The sequence below is a fragment of the Prionailurus bengalensis genome, chromosome F2 (assembly GCF_016509475.1).
Source record: "Prionailurus bengalensis isolate Pbe53 chromosome F2, Fcat_Pben_1.1_paternal_pri, whole genome shotgun sequence".
NCBI lineage: Eukaryota > Metazoa > Chordata > Mammalia > Carnivora > Felidae > Prionailurus > Prionailurus bengalensis.
Window position 1 is genome coordinate 49,385,967 of NC_057353.1, and position 23,765 is coordinate 49,409,731.

The 23,765-nt window shown below is 36.1% G+C and overlaps 1 protein-coding gene across 34 annotated transcripts in view; it reads left to right on the forward strand.

Annotated features, from left to right (window-relative positions):
- Positions 1-23,765, forward strand: part of RIMS2 (regulating synaptic membrane exocytosis 2) — a 604,627-nt gene that overhangs the window by 93,388 nt on the left and 487,474 nt on the right. For 3 of the 34 annotated variants that reach the window (XM_043601572.1, XM_043601575.1, XM_043601571.1), the window contains exons 2-3: positions 1,421-1,453; positions 1,854-1,940. The exons of 30 other annotated variants lie outside the window; for them this stretch is intronic. In XM_043601572.1, coding sequence (XP_043457507.1) covers positions 1,421-1,453; positions 1,854-1,940 — 120 coding nt within the window. Of the gene's footprint in view, positions 1-1,420; positions 1,454-1,853; positions 1,941-23,765 lie in introns of those variants that run through there. One more of the 34 variants, XM_043601548.1, reaches the window with a different exon arrangement.

Below are 23,765 nucleotides of genomic sequence, written 5' to 3' on the forward strand. Positions count from 1 at the left end.
TTTTTCTCATTTACATATTTATCTATTTAAATATTTATTGTTTTTCTATACATATCATTTGGTGAAGGGTAATCTTGCATTGTTCTCCAGTATGATGAGCTGATCTGGTAATCTTTCTTTGGGACCTATTTTGTTCTAAAATGTTAAGAGATTTTTACCTTATTCTTCAGGAAATATAATAAGTTTTCTAGACAGAATCCAGGGTCACTATAAGTTTTTTGTGTTTGCTTGTTGATATGATAGTTGGCGTTAAATACAATCTTTTATTATTAATCCATTTTATGACTATAGTTAAATACTAAATGATGTGGCTTTAGCTCTGGGATAAAACTATTATATTTTTTTGAAGTTTGTGCAGAGAACGTAGGAGATTCCCTTGTGGTTTAATATAGAGATATATAATTAACAATTATATTTATTCTTTGGGACACAAAAATGTATAAGGGTATACCTTTTCATTTATTGCTTATATCATTATAAATAGGAACACACTGGAAAAGAAAATCCATTTGATCTAAAAATAATTTAATGCACAGTGTTACTATAATTTCCTTATGGAAGTCCTAGATTTTAGTAACCAATTTCAGTATCCAATTTTTAGCCTTTCTTTGGGAAGGGAAAAGCTAACGAACTGGTCACCAAGTCATAGGTCTAGGACATAGGTCATAGGTTTAGTCATAGGTCTACGACCAGTTTTAGGTAAAGTGCGGGAAGCCGGATTTCAGAGGAATCTACTACCCTTGGGTCTGATCTTTCTCTGCCTTTTAAGTATCCAGTGCTATTTCAGTGAAGCACTGAGTTGATTATAGTTTAAATGCATTTTTAGTCTGCTATCTTATATGAATAATTTACTGTAACTTATAAATATTTAAAATTTAATATACATAGTTATGTTAGTAGCCGTTTTTAGTTAGATTGGATACCTAACCCCCAACCCTTTTATCTGCTCCTTTAAGCAGTAATTAAATTCATTTGTAAGGCTTTTAAAATACATTTATAAAATTATACATTTTATTTAAAATATGCTTTTACTTCAATTTATATTAAGGAAGAAATTTAAAAAATAAACAGGAAATCTATTTATCTTCAATAAACCAAATGTAACTGTGTTTAAAATGGTGCTTTAAAATAAGTCTTTTAAAAGCGTCAGTATCAGTAAAAATATTCAGAGAACTTGAGTCCTAAATCATGGACTCATTAAAGCAGTCGTAGAGTTTTAATATCAGTCCTCTATTACGCACAGGTGATTCAACTCTTTCTTTTGTGTCAGCTTCATTGACATGTATAATTCCAATATGTAGCAAAGCACTAACCTTTTCTGTGTAACAAACCTCATTTTTCATTTTTATATGACCACAAATTGTAGATAGAAGTTTCTTCTTAGTACAGTGCACTCAGTTGTGCAAACTTATCTTTTTAGGGTCAAAGAAGAGCCCAAACCACAACCGACGCAGTAAGTAAATGTATTCAGAGTGCAGTAGGCTTGATTTCTGTACCTTTGCCATATTCTGCTTCCCGCACCTTGGATGGTATTAGCTTACCCTAATACTGGATAGGCTGCAGCTAGTGTGTCCTCTGCTTTCTGACTCTCTGGCTTGTAAGAGAGCTGCCTGCAGCTTCTTACTTCATCCACATTTTGACCGGATGTAGTTTTTTGCTGCCTGCTTGTGGACTGGTTAAGTGTTCCAACTTAATTTCCCTACATCTGACTGCCTGGATGATAACTGGAGCTCCCATTTCCATTGGCTGTAGCTTTTGTGCCTGTGTATTTTTATTAGTGTGGATAAGAAAACATTTGACCTACATTGTTATTCACTTGGTTATTCAGTCACATTATTTGCTTATTTAAACAGGTGGTTTCCCTTTAGTGGGATCACTGAACTGGTAAATAACGTTCTTCAGCCCCAGCAAAAACAGCAAAATGAAAAGGAGCCCCAGACGTAAGTAAGCTGATCTGTATAGACTCAATATTCTCTCTGATAGCATAGCATACTGAAGAGTATGTGTTAAAATGCTGCCCTTGGAATATTCCTCCTCAGAAACGAAAATTGTTAGGGTATGAGTTTGACACGTTCACCTTTAATTATCCCGTGGAAATCTAAAAAGAAAACAAGGCAGTTTATAGGGTAGTAAAAACGAAGAGAGGTAATTCTCCCCTCAGTTTTAGTATAAATACTGTAAACTGTATTTGTCCAGCAAAACGTCTTTCTTCCAGTAAAACATCTTTCTCCAATTATGCAATATAGTATACGGTGTGTTTCTTTCAAAAATAACTCAGAGGACATTAAGAAGTATTAACCCCCAAATTCAGCCTTTGGTCAAATAGTTTTGGAAAGGTTCTTTTAAAAAAAGGTCAAGGAGTTTTCGTTATTGTAATACTTCTCAGTGTCTAAATGTTCTCCAAAGGGTGTTAGAACATACAGTGTTGACATATTTGACCGCTGAATTCTGTTTTCGCTGAACATTTCATTACGTTATCCACATACTTTGGGAAGTGCAGCAATTTATTCTCACGTTGACCCGAAACATTAAAAACAAGGTCAGGTCCATTTAGTTTAGTTGTTAGTGGAATAGAAAACATTCTTTAAAAAATTGTTCACGCATGCCTTTTCAACTTTGTGCAAGTAATATTATTTATACTGGCAAGTGGAAGTAACTTTGAGAATGTGAGAACGACACATATTTAATTAAGTTCCAATCTCTCCAAGGTAGTTGCCATCTTACTGAGACATGCTCTTACACTTAGCCTCTGTGCTTTTTTAAAGTGGGAGTTATGTTTATGAAGAAGATGGTTTGGTTGCAGCAATGGGCAGACTGAGAAGTGACATGAACTCTAAGAGAGGATGACATGTCTATTAGGAGCCCTAAGATGAAATATTCTGAGACGTTCATGTTTGCCTTTAATGCAAACTGGAGGATAAATGTCTTCTTGTCTTGTTCTGGATGAGGGTAATCCCCTCATTCATTTTATATGACCTCAGATGCATTTTATTTAAAAGTTTGTCAGTGTTTTAGTTTCAACTGACCTAAGGTTATGTTGCAGTATACTACTTCTAATAGTTTACAGTAGTTCCCCTCACCCGTTTCTGCAGGTATGTTCCAAGACCCCCAGTGGATGTCTGAAATTGCGGATAGCACATAAACCCTAAATTTACTGGGTTTTTTTTCTATACATACATACCTATGATAAAGTTTAATTTATCCATTGGGCACAGTAAGAGATAAACAGCAATAACTAATCACAAAATAGAACAATTATAACAATATGCTGTAATAAATTTTATGTAAATGTGGATTCTCTCTCTCCAAGTATCTTGTACAATACTCTTCTTGTGATGATGTGAGTTGATAAAATGCATACGTGATGAGATAACAGGAGGTGAAGGATATAGGTCCTGTGACATAGGACTGTTGACTTTGAGGATACATCAGAAGGATCCTCTGCTTCCAGACCACAGTCGACTGTGGGTAACTGAAACCATGGAAAGAGAGACTGAGGATAAGGGGGTAGACTACTGTATATGTAGGTCTAAATTTGGAACTATTGCTGTATTTAATCTAGGTGAAATCAAGACCTGTGTTTGTCTTGACTACTCTTTTATCTTTGGAATCTAGCAGAATGCCTTATCTGTAGGAGGAACTCAGTAAACATTTCTTCATAACTGATTTTTACATGTTTTGTCTTTTATGACATAAGAATACTGTGTTACAAGGAATAGCAATGAATTTAGGAAACTGTTTTCTAATCAAAAGTTGTATTAAAATGACATATGTCATTATTTTGCTGATTTTCTCTAAGGTACTGAAACATCGTAAAATAGTATAATTACTATCGAAATATACTTAGATCCAAATTTGCTTCAGTATTAAATTGCTTCAGCTATGTATCTTATTTGTGAGTTTCAGAAAGTAATCAGGATTAAGTTATACTATTTAGTAGATTACACTGGGCACTCAACAAAATATTTGGTCATAACTTTAAACAGTGATGTCTGATTATTGAAATAAAGTGACATTTGATTGGCATAAACAAAGGTGAAGTCAAACCTAAAAAGACATAGCTTTACTCAGTAATAAATATAATTCCATTTGCTTTGATTTTTTAGATAGGAAGATGGTAGGAGAAAAGACTTGCACTTTTGGATGTTTTAAAATTTAATTCTTGATTTTAGGTATTATTTCCATTAAAGTATCTTGGGCAACTAATCCTTCTTACTGATCTGTGATTTATACCGTTTTAAAAATTCAGAATCAGTAGATTCTCTCAATAGTTACCTTCCACATCTTACACTTCTGTTATGCTGAAGAATTTTGGTATATAATTTTCCAGAAGCTTTCCTTTTACCTTTCTGATCCATAGACCAGGATTACTTGTGAATCTTCTCTTCTAATTCATCTTCCCGAGTTCTAAGACTTCTTTCGGAGTCATCTAATTTTTTTCTCTCTTTGGCTACCGTTTGAATGGGACAACTTCCTGTCTGCTTACTTTGTATTCATTCATCCATAAAATTATTTCTAAGAGCTGAATTCCAGGTATTCATTTAATACATAAAAAGTAGGACTTATGTTTCTTCATACTCCATATAAACATCCTCATAGTAGAATAACTAAGTAGATATTTTATCAGATAGTAGTAAACATCTGATAATTTTTGAACAGTAATTTCATTTTCATGAATTTATAGAAGGCTCATTTTGTGGTCATTCAAAGCTATAATAATGTAAGTTTCTTGAAGTCTGTGTTTTTGGAGTTTATTTTGTAGTTCTTTAATATAACAGGAAGACTTACTAATTTTGATATGGGTAATTGATGCGAAATTGTAGGTATAACTGGACCAGTGTGTCCAACTCTGACTTTGAATCAGTTTTAAGGCATAGAAAGTCAATTGAGCCATGTTTCAGGTGTCATTCCATTCAGCCTTTGTGGAAATTCCTTATTATACAAATTAAATAATTTTAATTTTACTTTCTCTTTTTTTCACTATTTTTTTTTCGCATCAGCATCAAAATGAGGGAAAATTTCTATAAAGGCAATATAATGTCGGTTGTATGTAAAGTGTAAAACAAGTCCCTGAGTAATGAAGGATGGGCCTAGTAGGAAAGAAAAATGTTAAATTCTTTGTAATGCAACTGTTACTGTAACTTTTTGTTCCCAATATCTACCATAATATCAAATTGAGTTAGAAAGTTTTCAGATACAGATTAATTAAAACGGATCAATTGGATTAGTTTGTTTTGAATTTTCACGTAATAACAATTTTATTCGTGTTGTAACACAGTAATAAATATACCTCGGAAATAGGAAAATCTAAAATTTTAGTCATTTGAATCAAACAGCCATTTAATATTGCACTTCTCTTTGATTATGAAGTCTTTTAATAGAAACAGTGCTAAGAGGAGGAGTGTTTTAAGCACAGGGAACATCCTATGTGAACATTTTTAAGTAGCAGAGGATTTGAGGGACAAGGAGGACCAGTGTGGCTGTCATTCAGCGGGCAAGATGGAGTGTAGTGGGAGACGAGGTTCCAGAGGTAGGACTCAGAGAAGGCAGTGTTTTTATAGAGATTAATAGAGTTTGGATCTGTGTCAGTATAAAAGGAAAATAATTGGAAACTTTAAAACATGGGTGTGACATGATTTACTTTGTGTACAAAGATCAATCTGGCTGCTCTATGGCTAGAGTGACTGAGAATAGAAGTGGACCGAGCAGTGAGGAAGCTTTTCTGAAAGACTTGTGGGAATTATGATCACTTGCACTAGGCTGATTACGGTGAAAATGAAGAGCAGTGGAATGGGGATACATTATTAGTGTCATAGATATGGAGGAAGCTAGTAAGGAAGAGAAAAGAGCCAAGGAGCCTGATTTCTGATTGGAGGAACTAATTGGGTGGTGATGCCATTAACTGTGATCAAGAAGGGGAAAGGACACACAGGTTAGCACTAGCCACAGGAACTTAAGTTTTAAACTTTTTTATGTTTAAGATGCTATAAATTGGCTTGTTTTGAAGGAGAATTTGGATTGACTGGAGTTATAACTTTTGCTGTTGTCCGCGTGGACATAAAGCCAAAAGAATAGAGAAGAGAACTTAGAGAGTGTGTGAGTGTGTGAAGAAGAGCAGATAAGAAGGTCCATGATTGAGCCCTGAAGAATTCTCACACTGTGCAGATTACTGGGAATCCAGAGATAAAAGGACTATGGTATCTGCTCTCACAACTATTTCTCATTCAAGCGGGAAAAAGACATGCTGGTAAACAATGAAAATCAATATTGTGGAGATTTCTGGTTTCCTCTTTGACATGTAAAGAGTTTGGAAGTTGTTACTGTCATCCTCACAACAAGAAAAAGCTGAACAAATTGAAAATCAACAACTCAAGATCTATCGTATAATTGAGATCACAGGGCAAATCAGTGCCCTGCCATGTGGAGGGAGAGGCAAATAAAGAACCACAGCTTACTGGGAGCAGAAACTATTGGAACTAGGATCTGGTAGGAAAACTTAAACTATCAACTGATGAACTATTGAAGGCTGGGTGTGGACTGACTTAAGGGTTACAAATTCCTGGGAGCCCAGCCTTAAGGGAACACCCTTCCCAACCTCCCCAATTTTGTGAGTTTTTTTAAAAAAAATTTTTTATGTATATTTGAGAAAGAGAGAGAGAGAGAGAGAGAGAGAGAGAGAGAGAGAGAGAGAGAGGCAGAGAGGGAGACATAATTCGAGGCAGGTGCCAGGCTCTGAGCTGTCAGCACAGAGCCCGACACGGAGCTCTAACTCACGAACTGTAAGATCATGACCTGAGCTGAAATCGGATGCTTAACCGACTAAGCCACCCCGGTACCCCTCTGATTTTGTGAGTTGTACCTGTAGGAACCTCACCAGATTCTCAAGGTGAAGATCAGTGAACAGTTCTGTCACACTTTCAGCAGGGAGGAGGGTAAAAGTAATCATTTTGAAATACTCCTAGAGCTTTTTGTTCTCAAGGGGACCTAGCCAATGTGAGAGAAGGGAAATGCCCGACTGCAGCCCCCTCTAGCCGTCCCACCTCACTGAAAGGGGAAAAGAAACTCAGAAGCACTTGTGAAGGCCATAGCCCAGGATACAGGCCCACTAAAAGACTGACACTTATTTATAGGATTATAGAAGAACACTTCTCTTTAAAGTGGCGATTCAGGGATCCAGGCTGCTTCTGTGTTCTTGGTAAGCCAACTGGAACACTTAGCCAAGTGGAGGAAAAGAGAGAATGGGGAGAATAGAGAATGGAGAACTTACTCTTACCTACATAAGACTGGTCACTTTTGCTCACAGCTTGTTCCCAGAACTTGTCACAAGGCACTTAACTAACTGCAAGGGAGTCTAGAAAGACTCTCCATGTGGTCATGAAGAGAGGTATCTCTATAATATGAACAGTAGTACATCTACTACTGTTAGTTTGTTTGATTTTCATTTATTGCAATGAGATGGAAATTTCAGGATGCCAAAAGGTAAAGATTTGCTACTAAACAAGGATAACTACAATTTTAGTCCCCACTCTAGGTAATGTTGATTCTGTTGAAGCTGATGAAATGACTTGGGATCAAGGTCTAATTTTTATGAGACTGAAGGTTAGGGTTAATAATATGACAAAGACTCAAATACAGAAATGTCTAGAAGGAAGGAACATCTGTTAAATTTTATCAGTGGGATTACAGGGAGATTTTTGCATTTTCTTAGGTGGCAATGAAAGACTAAAGGAGATTAAAAATGTGATAACAATGAAAATATATATGAAAGCATATTGAGAAAACTTTAGTTGATCAGTAGAGTAACAAAGCATAATAATAACTAAGATAAACAAATAAACAAATAAACAAATAATAACTAAGATAAACAAATAAAAAAAATTTTAAAAAGGAGGAGTAGAAATATCAGAAAATCATCCTTTTCTTTTTGGATGGAAGCTATCTATTTTAGTTAGTCATCTGCCTCATGCAAGAGTCCATTGCAGAGATCATTTGCTTCTGGAGGATCCTTAAGATCCTCTTATTTGGGGCACCTGGGTGGTGCAGTCGGTTAAGCGTCCGACTTCAGCCAGGTCACGATCTCGCGGTTCGTGAGTTCGAGCCCCGCGTCAGGCTCTGGGCTGATGGCTCAGAGCCTGGAGCCTGTTTCCGATTCTGTGTCTCCCTCTCTCTCTGCCCCTCCCCCATTCATGCTCTGTCTCTCTCTGTCCCAAAAATAAATAAACGTTGAAAAAAAATTTTTTTTAAAAAAGATCCTCTTATTTAAGATCCCCTGATGGAGCAGATTTCCAATAGTCCAGGCAAAATTATTATTATTTTTTTTAATTTTTTTTAACGTTTATTTATTTTTGAGACAGAGAGAGACAGAGCATGAACGGAGGAGGGTCAGAGAGAGAGGGAGACACAGAATCTGAAACAGGCTCCAGGCTCTGAGCTGTCAGCACAGAGCCCGATGTGGGGCTCGAACTCATGGACGCGAGATCATGACCTGAGCCGAAGTCGGCCGCTTAACTGACTGAGCCACTCAGGCGCCCCATAGGCAAAATTATTTATGTCTTTTTAGGTGCAAAGCATGAATCCAAGGATCAGCATTTTGAAGCGCTAATTGTTAACATGGCATGTTACAGTCTTCAAGACTGCAGGGTATAGTTTTTCTTTCCTGTCTCTTCCAGAAGACTAAATCTCTAGATTTCAGGTCATAGAGAGTACCTTAGAAGAATGTTTTGGAGATGCTTATACCTGTTGTTGATAAGAATGAGTGTATCATGATTCTGTGATGGCTGTCCTTAATCATGTTAACTTGCAATGGAGCTAGATCTAGGGTCAGAGGTGAAATTTCTAAGAGCCCTGGCATGTATTATTAAGTCATAAGGGAGAGCTGATGACCTCAAGAAGGGTTGATTTTCTTGTTTTGAAGGCAAATGGCAATGGAAATTGAAAGGTCCTTGAGGTTATTATTAATTTAATTTTACTTAAAAAATTTTTTTTTTTCAACGTTCATTTATTTTTTGGGACAGAGAGAGACAGAGCATGAACGGGGGAGGGGCAGAGAGAGAGGGAGACACAGAATCGGAAACAGGCTCCAGGCTCTGAGCCATCAGCCCAGAGCCTGACGCGGGGCTCGAACTCACGGACCGCGAGATCGTGACCTGGCTGAAGTCGGACGCTTAACCGACTGCGCCACCCAGGTGCCCCTAATTTTACTTTAAAAATTCCACTTGGTCTTGCTGCTTTTTCTGAAGATTGAGGATGAGATAGATAAAGATGTTTTCATGTAAGCTATGTGCTTCGTATTGGTGCTTGACTGGTCAAAGCAGTTGACCTGCAGTGGTAGGAGAGTGAATGAATTCCTGCGCATGGTATGTTTCCAGGCCTAACTTAGATGTTCTTCAGTCTAGTCTAAAACTGACCACGTTGGGCACCTGGGTGGCTCAGTTGGTTAAGCATCTGACTTCAGCTCAGGTCATGATCTCGTACTTTGTGAGTTCGAGCCCCACATTGGGCTCTGTGCTGACAGCTCAGAGCCTGGAGCTTGCTTCAGATTCTGTGTCTCCCTCTCTCTCTCTGCCCCTTCCCCACTCGTGCACACACACATGTGTGCCCTATGTCTCTTAAAAATAAATAAACATTAAAAAAAATTAATAAAATAAAATTGACCACCTCAGTCATGTACCTTTGAACCGCCTTAAATTCCTTTTGGCTCAAGAAAGGGATATATAAATAAGAATTATGAATGATAGATTGCTTAATCAGAAAATGCATTTAGAAAAATTGATGAAAGTAGCAAAGTGCTTATTGCCGCGTAAAATTTTTATTAAAACGTAACATATGTAGTGAAAAGTGTACAAACTGAAAATATGCAACTCATCGAACTGCCAGACAGCGAACATATCTGGAAATCATTACTGAGAGCAAGAAGCAGAAAATCACCAGCCCTCCAGTATCTCTTTCTCATGCTCCCTTCCAGGGAAGATTACTTCCCACCCCAAAGGGTAATTTCATCCTTTTATCTAGCACTACAGATCGTACAAATAATGTATGTTTTATATGAATGGGATCATGTTGTGTATATTCTGTCGGATCTGTGCCATCTGGTTCAACATAATATTTGTGCGATTCATCTAAATGATTGCATGTGGCTGTATTTCATTCATTCTCATAGTTGTATGGTGCTCTAGTATATGAATATACTACAATTTATCTACCTGTTTACTATTGATATGCATATCAATTAGGTTTTTCCAATTTTTGGTTATTATGATTAGTGCTGCTATATATATTCTGTTGCCGTTATTTTTTTCCTGTTACTTTGGAGGAGAATTTTGTAGTTATTTGTGAAAATGAAGTACGTAAGCGATTTTAAAGTATTTGCAAATAGCAAAGCTAAGCATTATGTCTGGGTCGTTAGTCTCTAGTGTCTTGTTTATTTATTTGGTAATGCTGTAGGTACTATTTCTTGAGTATGCCCTATTGTTTGATGTTTTGGTGCCTCTGCATCTGGCCACGAAAGGGAGGAACAGCGCATAGGATGATATGGTCTGATTTGTATTTTATAACAAACATTAGGGTTATAATAGTCACTTAGGGAGCTGCATAGAAGTTCAGATGAGCGAGGTGCTAAGTGACTAGGATGGCCATGTATGTGGCATATGTTTATTCTTTTATCATAAAAGGACATTCATTCTTTCTCTCGGCTGGTTAATAATGCAGTGGCTTTCATACTTCTTTTTTTTAAACTTCCATCCATAAAGAGAAATATATTTTGCACTATAACTCAGTATACACATACTACATATAAATTTTAATGCACAATAGAAACAAGATTTGCATGAAATGCTTACTTGCACTTCTTCCAATGTGCTGATCTATTTTGTTAAAAAATTGTGAGCCTTGGCCAGCTAAATTGATTTTGTGTCCTAGTACTGGGTTGTAGTCTGCAGTTTGAAAAGCACTCTTAAAAAAGTGTGTGGCTACCCTTAATGATAACGTTCCATAATTGCATGCCATAAACTTGTAGAAGGCTCTACTTTAAATTCACTCTCTGATGAAAATCAGTGTTAAAATGATGTTTATTTTAATGCTTCAGGTTTTTTTTAAATAAACAAGTCCTAAATTAACGTTAGTTTCACAGATTTGGGCTTTTTTTTTTTTTAATGTTTATTTATTTTTGAGGAAGAGAGAGAGACAGCGTGACCAGAGGAAGGGCAGAGAGAGAGGGAGACGCAGAATCTGAAGCAGGCTCCGGGCTCTGAGCACAGAGTCCGATGCAGGGCTCGAACCCACAAGCTGTGAGATCATGACCTGAGCTGAAGTCGGACACTTAACCGACTGAGCCACCCAAGCGCCCCACAGATTTGGGTTGTTAAAAAAAGGCTTTATAAATATGTTTTCAATTTAAGATTTTTTTTTTTTTTTTACATTTATTTTTGAGAAACAGAGTGAGACAAAGCGTGAACGGGGGAGGGGCAGAGAGAGTAGGAGACACAGAATCTGAAGCAGTCTCCAGGCTCTGAGCAAGCGGTCAGCCCAGAGCCTGACGCGGGGCCCGAACCCACGAACTGCGAGATCATGACCTGAGCTGAAGTCGGACGCTCAACCGACTGAGCCACCCAGGCGCCCCAATATGTTTTCAGTGTAAACGTTGGAATAATAATCATAGTTAAGAAGAGTGAGAATACAGTAATACTAGTTTTGTATTTGATAATTTTATTTCTTGAAGATAAAAAGGATAGACACTCAGACAATACTATAATACTAAAACATTGTAACATAGGTAATGTAGAACATGGGGGAACAGATGCTTCTTCTATAAGGAAGAGAGCCAACCAAGTTTAAGCCCAGACATAAAGAACACATAAATGAGAAGAGAGAATGGGGAAACTTTGAGCCAGGTTGTCTTCATATGTTATTTTAGTTACTCATGATAGTAACTCTGAAGTCTGTGTTAAAATCCCATTAGTCTCATACAGCTAATAGGATCTTAGACCGTGTTTAGAGAAGAATCTTTATTTTTCCCTGCTGTAGATTTCCTTGAAATACTGAATTGTTCTTGTTCAAAATACCTCAACTCAGTTTGGTATTTCATTGGCTCCTATTGCCCTATATTTTGCTCACATTATAGTCTGTGCATTTAAAAACGTTATTTTGAGACGGAATCTGTAGGATTCACCAACTTGTTAAAGGCATCCATTTAAAGAAGATTAAAGACCTCTGTAAGATACGCTCGTGTTTCATATGTTGTTTCAGAAGAAAAGTAAATTAATATGGTGCCTAAGAAGGCACATATTAATTACCTAGTGTGTGTCACAATCACAGTGTTGGGCAAAAGATGAATGGTCCTTGACAGATCGTATACATAAGAATAATTACAATAAAATCTATTGTTCAGAAGTGCAACCTCAAGGTGGATGTTTGACTCTGCCTCGTGGTGGGGATCAGACAGGATGGCTGAAATCTGAGCTAGGTCTTGACTATTGAAAGAGTGTAGTAAGTTAAAAAAAAAAAAGTAAATTTTATTCTATTTGATGGAACAGCATCTGCAAAGGTGTGAAAGAGCAGGATGTGCTTGGAGAACTGTAGGAGAACATTATTGTTCTAATGTAAATGTTAGAATTATTATTCAGATATCTTGGTTGCCATCAAGATAGATAGCAATTGTGTTACTGTATCATGACATAGTTCCAGGTTTACAGTTATCTGCATCAATCTGAGATTAACTGTGATATACTTAGCACAAACTGTAAAACATGTAAATAATGGGGTCAGAGTTTCTTTTTCCGTTTATTATTATTTTTTAGGTAATGAGCAAATGGTGTTTTACTCAGGAGCAGTGTATAAAAGTGTTTTACTTCCTAATGTCTTTTTCGAAGAAATACTTTATTTTGGTTAGGCAGAAAGAAGTTGAAGGTGGAATATTTATAGTGGTCTTAAAATGTTTCTTCTATTTGTCATTTTTTCCCCAGAATTGAATTTGTTGAATACTTTTGCTTAAGATACAAATTTCAGAGAAGCAACAAAATGCACTTTCCCCTCGGCATCAGAAAGGGGAATCTTCATATTGAAGATGAATCATTGCCTAATGTCAAGAATAAGCTATGAGTGTACTTTTACTTCTTTTAAACCTCAGTTTGTAACATCGAGGTGATTTCACTTGTGAATGAAATAATCATTTCAATTCCAAAGATTCTATATCTGGCGATTATATAAAAGGTTTTTCTTTTTTTTTTAAGAAATGGACTTTCTGAATTTCCTTGTCTTTTGGATATTGGTTATCATGAAACACAAAAACAAAGTCATGTATTAAAGATACATATTAAATATAAAGAATTATTATCTAAAGAACTTCATTTAAATTTTAATATAAAGAGTATTTCAATGTGGGTTTACGTGTGTGTATGCAATTGTTACAAACTATTTTGGAGAAATGTTTTTAGCATACAAGGAATGGGCCAAATATCTGATTTATTCGAGATAGTTTTATGATATTTCTCATCTGTGTCTCACTGATTTCTATAACTTGTAATGTGGCAAACTAAGTTGAATATCAGATAATATGGGGAATGATTCTTAGCAAGGAAGTCAAGATATTCTCGCCCAGGCTGCCTCTCTGGCATCTCCCACTATATTTCTCTTCCCCTTCTTTTCTCATACACACTTTATGCCAAATGACAGTACTCTCAACTTCCTGAATTCTCCGTCTGTTTTCATGCTTTGCATATGAAATACTAAAGGTTGAATCAGTCTTCATTTTCTGCCTATCACAATTTTGCATATCCTTAAAGTCCAGGATGTGTAGGATATTTAAAAACTGAAACATCTGTGACGTCATAGAAGTCTTCTATGAAGTCATGCCAACACCATCCACAATTAATGGCTTTTTCTTTGTGTTGCAAAACCATTTTTCTTACATATTTATTTAGTATATGTTTCATTTTTCCTTGTGTTATAGTTTATTGATATTCATCTTAGGTCTATACTTGTTCATATATGTCTATCTTACTGATGACAAGATTGGCTCATATTCAACTTTAAATTTTTGCTCCATCACTTATAAAATAGGGTACACATAGTACACATTTGTGTATTCATTGTTAATTCAGCATTTGTAAATATTTATTGAGGACGTGGCTATGGGCCATGGATCATGCTTCTCAGTGGGATAGAATGGACAGCAGAAACAGACAAAATAATCCTCACAAATTATATTTTCTAATTAGAGAGATAGGCATTAATCAAATAATCGTATATATGAATAAAAGGAAGGATGTGGAAATGCTATAGTATACTATAGTGCTTTGAAAATACTTCATGGAGGGATTTAACATAGTCAGAGATGCTAAGGAGAAGTTTTCCAAGGAAGTGCAGTGAGAATACTGAGGAATTATGGAAGTGAAGAGTACAAAGTGTCATTGTTACATTGGCCTCATGAAATTGTCGGGGAACTTTCTTTCACTTTTCTTCTGAAACAACGTATAAAACATGAGAGTACCTTATAGAAGTCCTTAATCTGGTTTTTAAATGGATGCCTTTAACAGGTTGGTGAATCCTATAGGCTCCATCTCAAAATAATGTTTTTAAATGCACAGAATGTAATGCAAGGAAAATATAGGTCAATAAAGGAGCCAATTAAATTGGGAAAAAAAAAACCCATATATTTATGGACTCCTTGGGGGTAGATGAGAGTTAAGATGAAGAAAGTTGAGTTAAAAAATTCACCTGTAAAGCCGTATAGGTGGTGACTGTCTTTTGAGGGTTGGCAATAAATGCACTTAATGTGTTAGTAGGAGAGAAGACACAACATTGTAAAGATGTCAAATCTCCTAAAACGAATCTATCAATGCAATGCAATTTTAGTAGAAATTCCACCAAGAGTTTCAAGAGGATTGGATTAAAGGATTAAAGTATTTATGTAGAAGAAAAACATTTACAAATAGCAAAGAAATTTTTCTAACAGAAGAGCAAAGAGGAGGATTCCTTTTGCCAGACATCAAAATGAGTTACAAAGGCCCAGGTAGTATATGTTCTGGAATATGTGGCATTCCTTTACATTTGGTTTTTTTTGTTGTTTTTTTTCCCCCCTGAGATTATCCCGTTAGTAAAAGGAAATGGCTTTATTTTGAGTTGTTAACAATATCTGTCTTATTATGAAAGCCCAGGATTAGTTTGAACTACAAAGTACTGCTGAGTGAAGACACATTATCCTGAAAGGACCTCAAACAAATATACTTATACCTATAGATATTACCCGATGGAATCTGTGAAAGGGGAGATAAAGAAATTAAGCGTTAGTCTAGAAGTTACTGGGGGGTATGGCCTCACAATGGTTAGTATTGGAAGTTGTGGTAAACAAACCTTTTAAAGATTAAAGAAGGAGTCATGTAAATGGTTAGCTTGTGAGGATCATGAAAACATATCTATGAGATGAGTAAGAAAACAGCAGCAGCCACAAAAACATCTGTGGTTGGTTATAAAACTATCAGGAATAGCAGGATTTCCAGGAACTGATTAAAAAGTTCCAATTTTTCAAGTAACTCAGAAGTGAAGAAAATTTACTTTGGAAAACACTGAGTTCCTTGAGTGGCTTTAGTGATGATGGAGACATTGATGTGGAAAATACACATGAAAATTTGGATAAAATAGGGGTGCGTGGCTGGCTCACTTGGTAGAGCATGAGACTTTAGATCTTGGGATTGTGAGCTCAAGACCCATGTTGGTTGTAGAGATTACGTAAAGATAAAATCTTTAAAAATTTTTGGAAAAAATAGTTTTATGAAGCAATAAAGTGGAAAAAGCAATATTTATAATTTCATGTGTACATCTTTTAAATATTTATTTGTAATAAATGTTTTAAATTAAAGTGTATCTTTGACTTTTATGTCTATATTCAGGATCTGCAAAATGTGGTGTGTGGGTCAAATCCTGCCTGCTGCCTGTTTCTGTAAATAAAGTTTTATTGGAACACAGTCATACTTACTTGTTTTTGTATTGTCTGTGGCTGCTTTCACATCCTAAGGGCAGAGCTGAGTAGTTGTGACAGAGGCCCTATAGTCCACAATACTTAAAATACATACTGTCTAGCTCTTTACAGAGAGTTTGCTGATCTCTGATCTATATCACTGGAAAGTTATGTATTTAAATTTATATTAAATTTAAATCTTTTAGACCCTTCATTGTATTTGGAGTTTGGTTCTGACAGTGTTGTTCTGGAGTAGGAACAGCACAAAAATCAATGAAATAGAATACAGAGTCTGTAAATAGACCTATGCACATGTGGGAACTTAGTATATGATAGATTGCCATCACAAATAAGTGGAAGAAAGGATGGACTATTTAATGGTGCTGGGAAAATGCAATCTCTATGTGGAGAAGATTGAAATTAAATCCTTGCATCATATCACATATAAAAATAAACTTCAGATCGATTAAAAGCCGAAATGTGAGAGGCAAAATTATAAAGCTATTAGAAGAAACCAGAATTTTTTTGTGACTGACTTAGGGATAAGTAAGAATTTTTTATAGCCAGCCACTGACACCACAAACCCTGAAGGGAGAAATTGATGTATTTGACTATATCAAAATTAAAGATTTCTGTTTAACAAAGGACATCATGTACAAAATTAACAATCATCAGACTAGGATATTTGTTTTGCCTGACTTATAAATGATTAACATATAGGTTATATAGGATCCTACTGCAAATCATCAAGGAAAATACAGGAAATCCAACAGAGTATTGGATGCAAATGGAGTAAGGATGGAGTGAATAGACAATTCATAGGAGAGGCAGTCCAGTGGCGTGAACTTTATCAGAAGTCAGAAAAACATGAACTGAAAAAAAAAAAAAACCCCAACAAAACCACATCAATTTGTATCTACTAAAGCTGAAAAAATATTAGAAGTGAAATAATATCACACACTGGCACAGACAAGAAAAACTGGAACCTTCGTACCCTTCTTGCAGGTATGCTAACCGGGTTAAGCCACTTGGGAGAGCAGTTTCAAAATATTTAGTGAGCCTGAGTATGTATACCATATTCCTGCATGTATATCCCAGAGAAAACCATACTGGCTTACCTCAGAGTTCTTGTGTGTTGAGTTCCAGACCACCACGGTAAAGTGAATATCGAAATAAAGCAAGTCAAATGAAATTCTTGGTTTCCAAGTGCATATGAAAGTTATGTGTGTGCTATACTGTAGTCCATAGTGTGCAGTAGCATTCTGTCTAAGAAAAAACCAATGTATATACCTTAATTAAAAAGTACTGTCTTGTTAAAAAATGCTCTCATTACTGATTACCGATCACTGTAACAAATAGAATAATAATGAAAAAGTTTGAAATATTGTGACAATTACCAAAACGACACAGAAACATTATATGAGCACATGCTGTTGGAGAAATGGTGCCAGTGGACTTGCTCGATGCAGGGCGTAAACCTTCAATTTGTAAAACATGCAATATCTGAAAAGTGCAATAAAATGAGTATTTACACAGGTATGCGTGTATATGGGTTTATGAATACATCATTACAGAAATACTGTATCGTAATGAATTATAAAGGGCCAACTTAAAAAAATTAATGGATGAATAAAATGTGATTTATGTAAATGGAACATTATACATCCATTAAATGCATGAACTAGATACAAAAACTGTAGTGGTTAAAAGCATGGATTCTGGAGCAACACTGAATTTGGATCTGGTTTTAATGATTTACCATCTGTGTGATCATGAGCAAAATGGATTCTCTGCAGAATAGCAATAAAAATAGGATTAATAATAATAGTACCTATCTACTTGATACACCATAAACACCATATGCATTATACAGTTTTAGATTTAAATATAAAAATGTAAAGTTAAGTGACAAACATAAGCAGAAACAAGTAAATGGCAAAATGCCATTTATGTAAATATACAAGACTGGTTATCCGATAGAAGGGAAATCACACTGGGAAAAGGAAAATAATGAATTAAAATAGAAGCCAAGCAGGGATCAGTGCCATAAAGCTTATGATCAGCTATTCTGGATACCTAAGGTTTAAAAAAAGCAAAAGGGAAAAAAAAAAAAAAAAGAAAAAGAGTGCATTGCAATCCATTCCAGGTGGAAGCCAGAGCATGTATAAAGCGCAAAGACCAGTAATGAGATACCCAATGATGAGTCTGAAGAATGAAAGAAAGCCAGAATAGCTTTAACAGAATGAGGGTAAAGAAACAGTGCAAAACTTGAGGTTGAAAAGGGAATGTATGCCAGAATATTCAAGGCTTTGTAAGTCTTCATAAGAAGTTTTTTTTCTTTTTCTTTCTTTCTTTCTTTCTTTCTTTCTTTCTTTCTTTCTTTCTTTCTTTCCTTTCTTTCTTTTCTTTCTTTCTTTCTTTCTTTCTTTCTTTCTTTCTTTCTTTCTTTCTTTCTTCCTTTCTTTCCTTTCTTTCTTTTCTTTCTTTCTTTCTTTCTTTCTTTCTTTCTTTCTTTCTTTCTCTTTTTTCTTTCTTTCTCTCTTTCTCTTTCTTTCTTTCTTTCTTTCTCTTTCTTCTTTCTCTTTCTTTCTTTCTTTCTTTCTTTCTTTCTTTCTTTCTTTCTTTCACAATCAGAAGCCATTAGAGCATTTTAAACAGTATCTTTTGGGAAAGGTAATTTTTCCTGTGTGCCCAATAGATTGAGGCAGAGAAGTGTGGATGTGAGTAAACTAGCTAGGAGACCAGGTGGGTTTTGATGGTAACAAAGCCTATGGTATTGACAGGGGATATAGAGACAAGCGGAAGGATTCAAGACACATGTAGGAAGTAAAATCGAAAAAAAGTTAGTGATAAATTATGTATGTGAGGGAGAGACATCGTTCTGGAACATTTCTAGATTTCAGGCCATATCATTGAATGGTGGCACCATTTACTGAAATAGGGAACACTTGGGAGGGAATCTGGTTTGTGTAGGAAAGTTATGGGTTCAGTTTTACACATGTTGAATTTTAGGTGGCGTTGAGACTTACAGATAAGATGTTGAGTAGGCAATTGAATTTTAAAGCTCAGAGAAGTCTGAGCTGGACATTTATGTTTATACGTAATTTGTATGTAGGTGGAAATTGAAGCCTTGGATATGGGATCAGGCTGCTTAAGAAGACACCAAGGAATGAAAAGAAGAGGGCCTGGATCTTGACCTTTGAAGGAAAAAGAAAATGAAAGGCCACAGATATGGGAAAACAAGGAGAGCATCATGAAAGCCAAGGGGGCAATGAACATAGTTGAACATAATTTCAAATATTGTTGAGAACTCAGTAAGATCAAGACTAAAAATTTTGTTCACTAATTTTAGGTACAGGGAGACCATTGATAAACTTTGTGAGAATTAGTAAGCAGACCGGAAACCAGATTACAGTGGTTGGAGAATAATGGGGCGAGGAAGCAGAGAGAGAATTTTGCATATTTCTAAAGGAGCAGGGGGGATACGCTCTTCTTGGCAAGGAATGCAGTAGAGCTCCTGAATTTGCCTGTACCCCACCGACTCTACGTACAGTAGTTTCTCATTTTATAGGACTTGGAAGGATGAATATACAAAATCTCTCTAAATCTTCCCTTGTTACCTCAAACTGTTGTCGTGTCCTCCCTGGATTGCAGCTTATCTCTGCTCTCCCCACAGCTGGGACCACTGGATCCCATCCTGCAGCCTTAATGCTGCAGTCCTGGGATTTCTACAGTTTTCTGTAAGAGGATTTCAAACAGAGTCCTTTAAATAGTTCTTAGGGATACGTGATTACTAACTTTGCTCCCCATGGGTGAAATGGAGCTTCCACTTCCCTGGAGATGCTATATTTTAGCACAGTTCACTGAGATAGACTTCTGCTTTTTTGTTCCAGTGTGTAATTTGCCTAGTACTCCAGTGCCTCTAGATCTGAAACCAAACCCCGCTCCTTCTAATTTTCCTCTTCCTTCTGCCTTCTCTTTCTCCTGGAGCGTTTACTGAGAGGAATGTCAGAGATCGTAAGCATATCAACAGGTATACAATAGAAATGTACAGCGTATCTCACACATGGAAAGATAATTTTAAGTGGCGGGAGCAACTCCGATGCAGAGCTCATCCACTGGTCCACTTAAACTCACCCCTGCTCTGGCACACATTTTATGCACTTGAACTTCCTGTAGTGGTGCTTGTTTTGTGTTAGCAAAGCTTCACTTAAACTTGGTGGGAGATAATCAGGGTAAAACAGTGTATTTGAAGTTACAGGAAAAGTTAGTGAAACTGGCATTAGCTATTTAAATGTATTGATACTAGGTGTGAAAAGGAAGTTAATGTTTGTAATTAAGTAGCTAGGACGGACTCACTTATAGAGTTCTATTTTTAATTTACTTACTGACTTTAGGTTAGCACTTTGAAAGGAACTCTTATTAAAGTCAGGGTTTTTGAGGTATGATTTATTTGCAGTAAAATTCACCCCTTCAAGGTATACACTTCAGTGAATCCTGAAAAAACATAGTTAAGTATCTACTACCATAAGCAAGATATAGAACATTTCCTTCACCCCCAAGAATTCCTTGTGCCTATTTGTAGTTAGTTCTTTTGTTCTACTCCAGTCCCTGATTTCTGTCCTTATAACTTTGCCTTTTCTAGAATGTCATATAAATTAGCTCTTATTGTAAGGAAGTGGGCAAACTACGGCCTGCAGGCCAAATACTGTTTTTGTGTAAGTGGTGAGTTAAGAATGGTTTTTACACCTAAAAATGATTGAAAAAATTTTAAAAAATGTTTATATATTTATTTTTTAGAGAGAGAGAGAGCGAGCATGTGGGTGCTCACAAGTGCATGGGGGAGGGGCAAAGAGAGGGAGACTGAGGACCCAAGTAGACTATGCACTTTCAGACAGCACAGAGCCCGATGTGGGGCTCCAACTGATGATCCCAGAGATCCTGACCTGAGCAGAAACCAAGAGTCGGTCGCTTAACCGACTGAACCACCCAGGCGCCCCGAAAAAAAAATTTTAATGATGACATTTTGTGAGTATAAAAATTACACGAAAGTCGAATTTCGTGTTTATAAATAACGTCCTTTGGGACACAGCCTTGCTCGTTCATTTACATATTGCCAACGGCTGCTTTTTGGTTCACATTTTTTGCATACTATTGAAGAAAGACTTCAACCTAACCTATCTAAGAAGGCTTTGTTTAACCCAAGGCCACGATTTTCTTCATTGTTTTCTTCTGGAAATTTTATGGTTTTAGTCATTATATTTAGTTCTGTAATCCATTGATTGCAGTTATGTAATACATTGAATTAATTTTTGTATAATGTGTGACATGAGTTGAGGTTCTTTTTTTTAAGTTTTTTTTTTAATGTTTATTGATTTTTGAGAGAGACAGAGTGTGAGTGGGGGAGGGGCAGAGAGAGAGAGATACAGAATCCGAAGCTGGTTCCAGGCTTTGAGCTGTCAGCACGGAGCCCGATGCAGGGCTTGAACTCACAAACTGTGAGATCATGACCTGAGCCAAAGTCAGTCACTCAACTAACTGACTGAACCACCCAGGCGACCTGAGGTTGATTTTTTTAAATTTTTAAATTAAATTTTAATTTAATTTAATTTACTAAATTTAATTTAATTTAATTTAATAAATTTAATAAATTTAATAAATTTAATAAATTTCCAATTGCTTTTTTTGCACATGAATTTCCTATTGCTTAGAAGATTATTCTTTCTCCATTGCCTTGACAGCCTTTTGTTTTGTTTTGTTTTTTAATTAATGATCATTTAAGCATTGGATTGTTTTGGACTCTATTCTCTTCCATTGGTGTATGTATGTGTTTATTCTTTGCCAATACCGAATATTGACTTGATTACCTCTGGAGCTTTTAGAGTAAGTCTTGACATCAGGTGGTATGAGTCTTCCAACCTTCTTTTTGAAAATATCTTGCCAATGTAGGTGTTTTGCTTTTCCATATAAATTTTAGAGTTAGCTTGTCAATTTCTTAAAAAAAATCATGTTGAGTTTTTGATTGAGATAACATTGAATCGAGATATCAATTTGGAGAGAATTGATGTCTTAACAATATTGAGTTTTCTCACTGATGAATACAGCATATTTCTCCTATTACTTAGATCTCCTCTCATCCTTTTTAACAGTAGTTTTATAGTTTCCACCATAAAAAGCCCATGTGGATACACCTCAGTGGCTCAGTCGGTTGAAGGTCTGACTTTGCCTCAGGTCATGATCTCGCAGTTTGTGGGTTTGAACCCTGAAGCCGGCTTGCTGCTGACAGCATGGAGCCCCCTTAGGATCCTCTGTGTCCCTTCACTGCCCCTCCCCTGCTCATGCTGTCTCTCTCAAAGATAAAATAAAACTTAACAACAACAACAACAAAAAAGCCTGGATATATTTTGTTCAATTTATACCTGAGCATTTTCTTTCTTTTCTCTTCTTTTTTGATGCCATTGCAGACTGCTTTTAAAATTTTTGATTTCCAATTAATGCAATGCTAGTATATAAAAATACAATTTTTGGGGGGTTATACTTAGTTTCTATCTTGTGACCTTGCTAAAGCGCATTTATTGTAGGAGATTTTTTGTAGTTTCTTTAGGACTTTATATATAGACAGTTATGCCATCTGCAAACAGTTTTTTTCCCCCCTTTCCAATCTTTATGCTTTTTATTTTTTTAATGCACGGGCTCAGATTTCGCGTTCAGTGTTGATTAGGGGTAGTGAGAGAGAACACCTTGCTTTATTCCTGACGTTAGAGGGAAAGCATTAAATCCTTCACAATATAGTATGATGTTAACTATAGGCTTCTCTATAGATAACCCTTAATTGCATTAAGGAAGTTTTCCTAGTTTGCTGAGTCAAGTGTTTTCTCCATATATTTTGACAGAATCATATGTTTTTCCCCTTAGTCTGTTAATAGGGTGAATTATATTGCTTAAATTTAGAATGTAGAATCAACCCTTGCATTCCCAGGATAAACCTGGTACACCTGTGTGTGATGTATTGTTCTTTAACATGGTTTGATAATATTGTATTGAGGGTTTTTCATCTTTCCATGAGGGATATTGGCCTATAATTTTCTGTTATATTTTCATATGGTTTTGGTATCACAGTAATGCTGGCCTTAGGAAGTTAGAAAAGAAGTGTTCCCTTTTCTTTTTTTCAATGTTTATTTATTTATTTTTTTTTGAGGGAGAGAGAGGGAGGGAGAGGAGAGAGAGAGAGAGAGAGAGAGAGAGAGAGAGATGGAGCCTGAGCCAGGGAGGGGCAGAGAGGAAAGGAGACACAGATCTGAAACAGACTCCAGGCTCTGAGCTGTCAGCACAGATGCTGATGTGGGGCTGGAACTCATGAGCCATGAGATCATGACCTGAGCCGAAGTCGGATGTTTAACCAACTGAGTCACCCAGGTGTCCCACAGGGTTCCCTTATTTTCTATTTTCTTATTTTTGATTATGTAGAATTGGTGTTATTTCTTCCTTAAATATCTGGTGGAATTCACCATTAAAGCCAGTGAGAACTGCAGTTTTATTTTTAAAGGTTTTTAGTACATATAGGACTTCTCAGGCTATCTGTTTCTTGTCGAGTGAGGTGTGCTGGTTTCAGTCTTTCAAGGAAATAGTTTATTTCTCATGTAAGTTGTAGAATTTTATGGGCATAGAATTGTTTGTAGTTTTCTCTTGTAATCTTTTACATTAAAAAAATTTTTTTTAACGTTTATTTATTTTTGAGACAGAGAGAGACAGAGCATGAACGGGGGAGGGTCAGAGAGAGAGAGGGAGACACGGAATTTGAAACAGGCTCCAG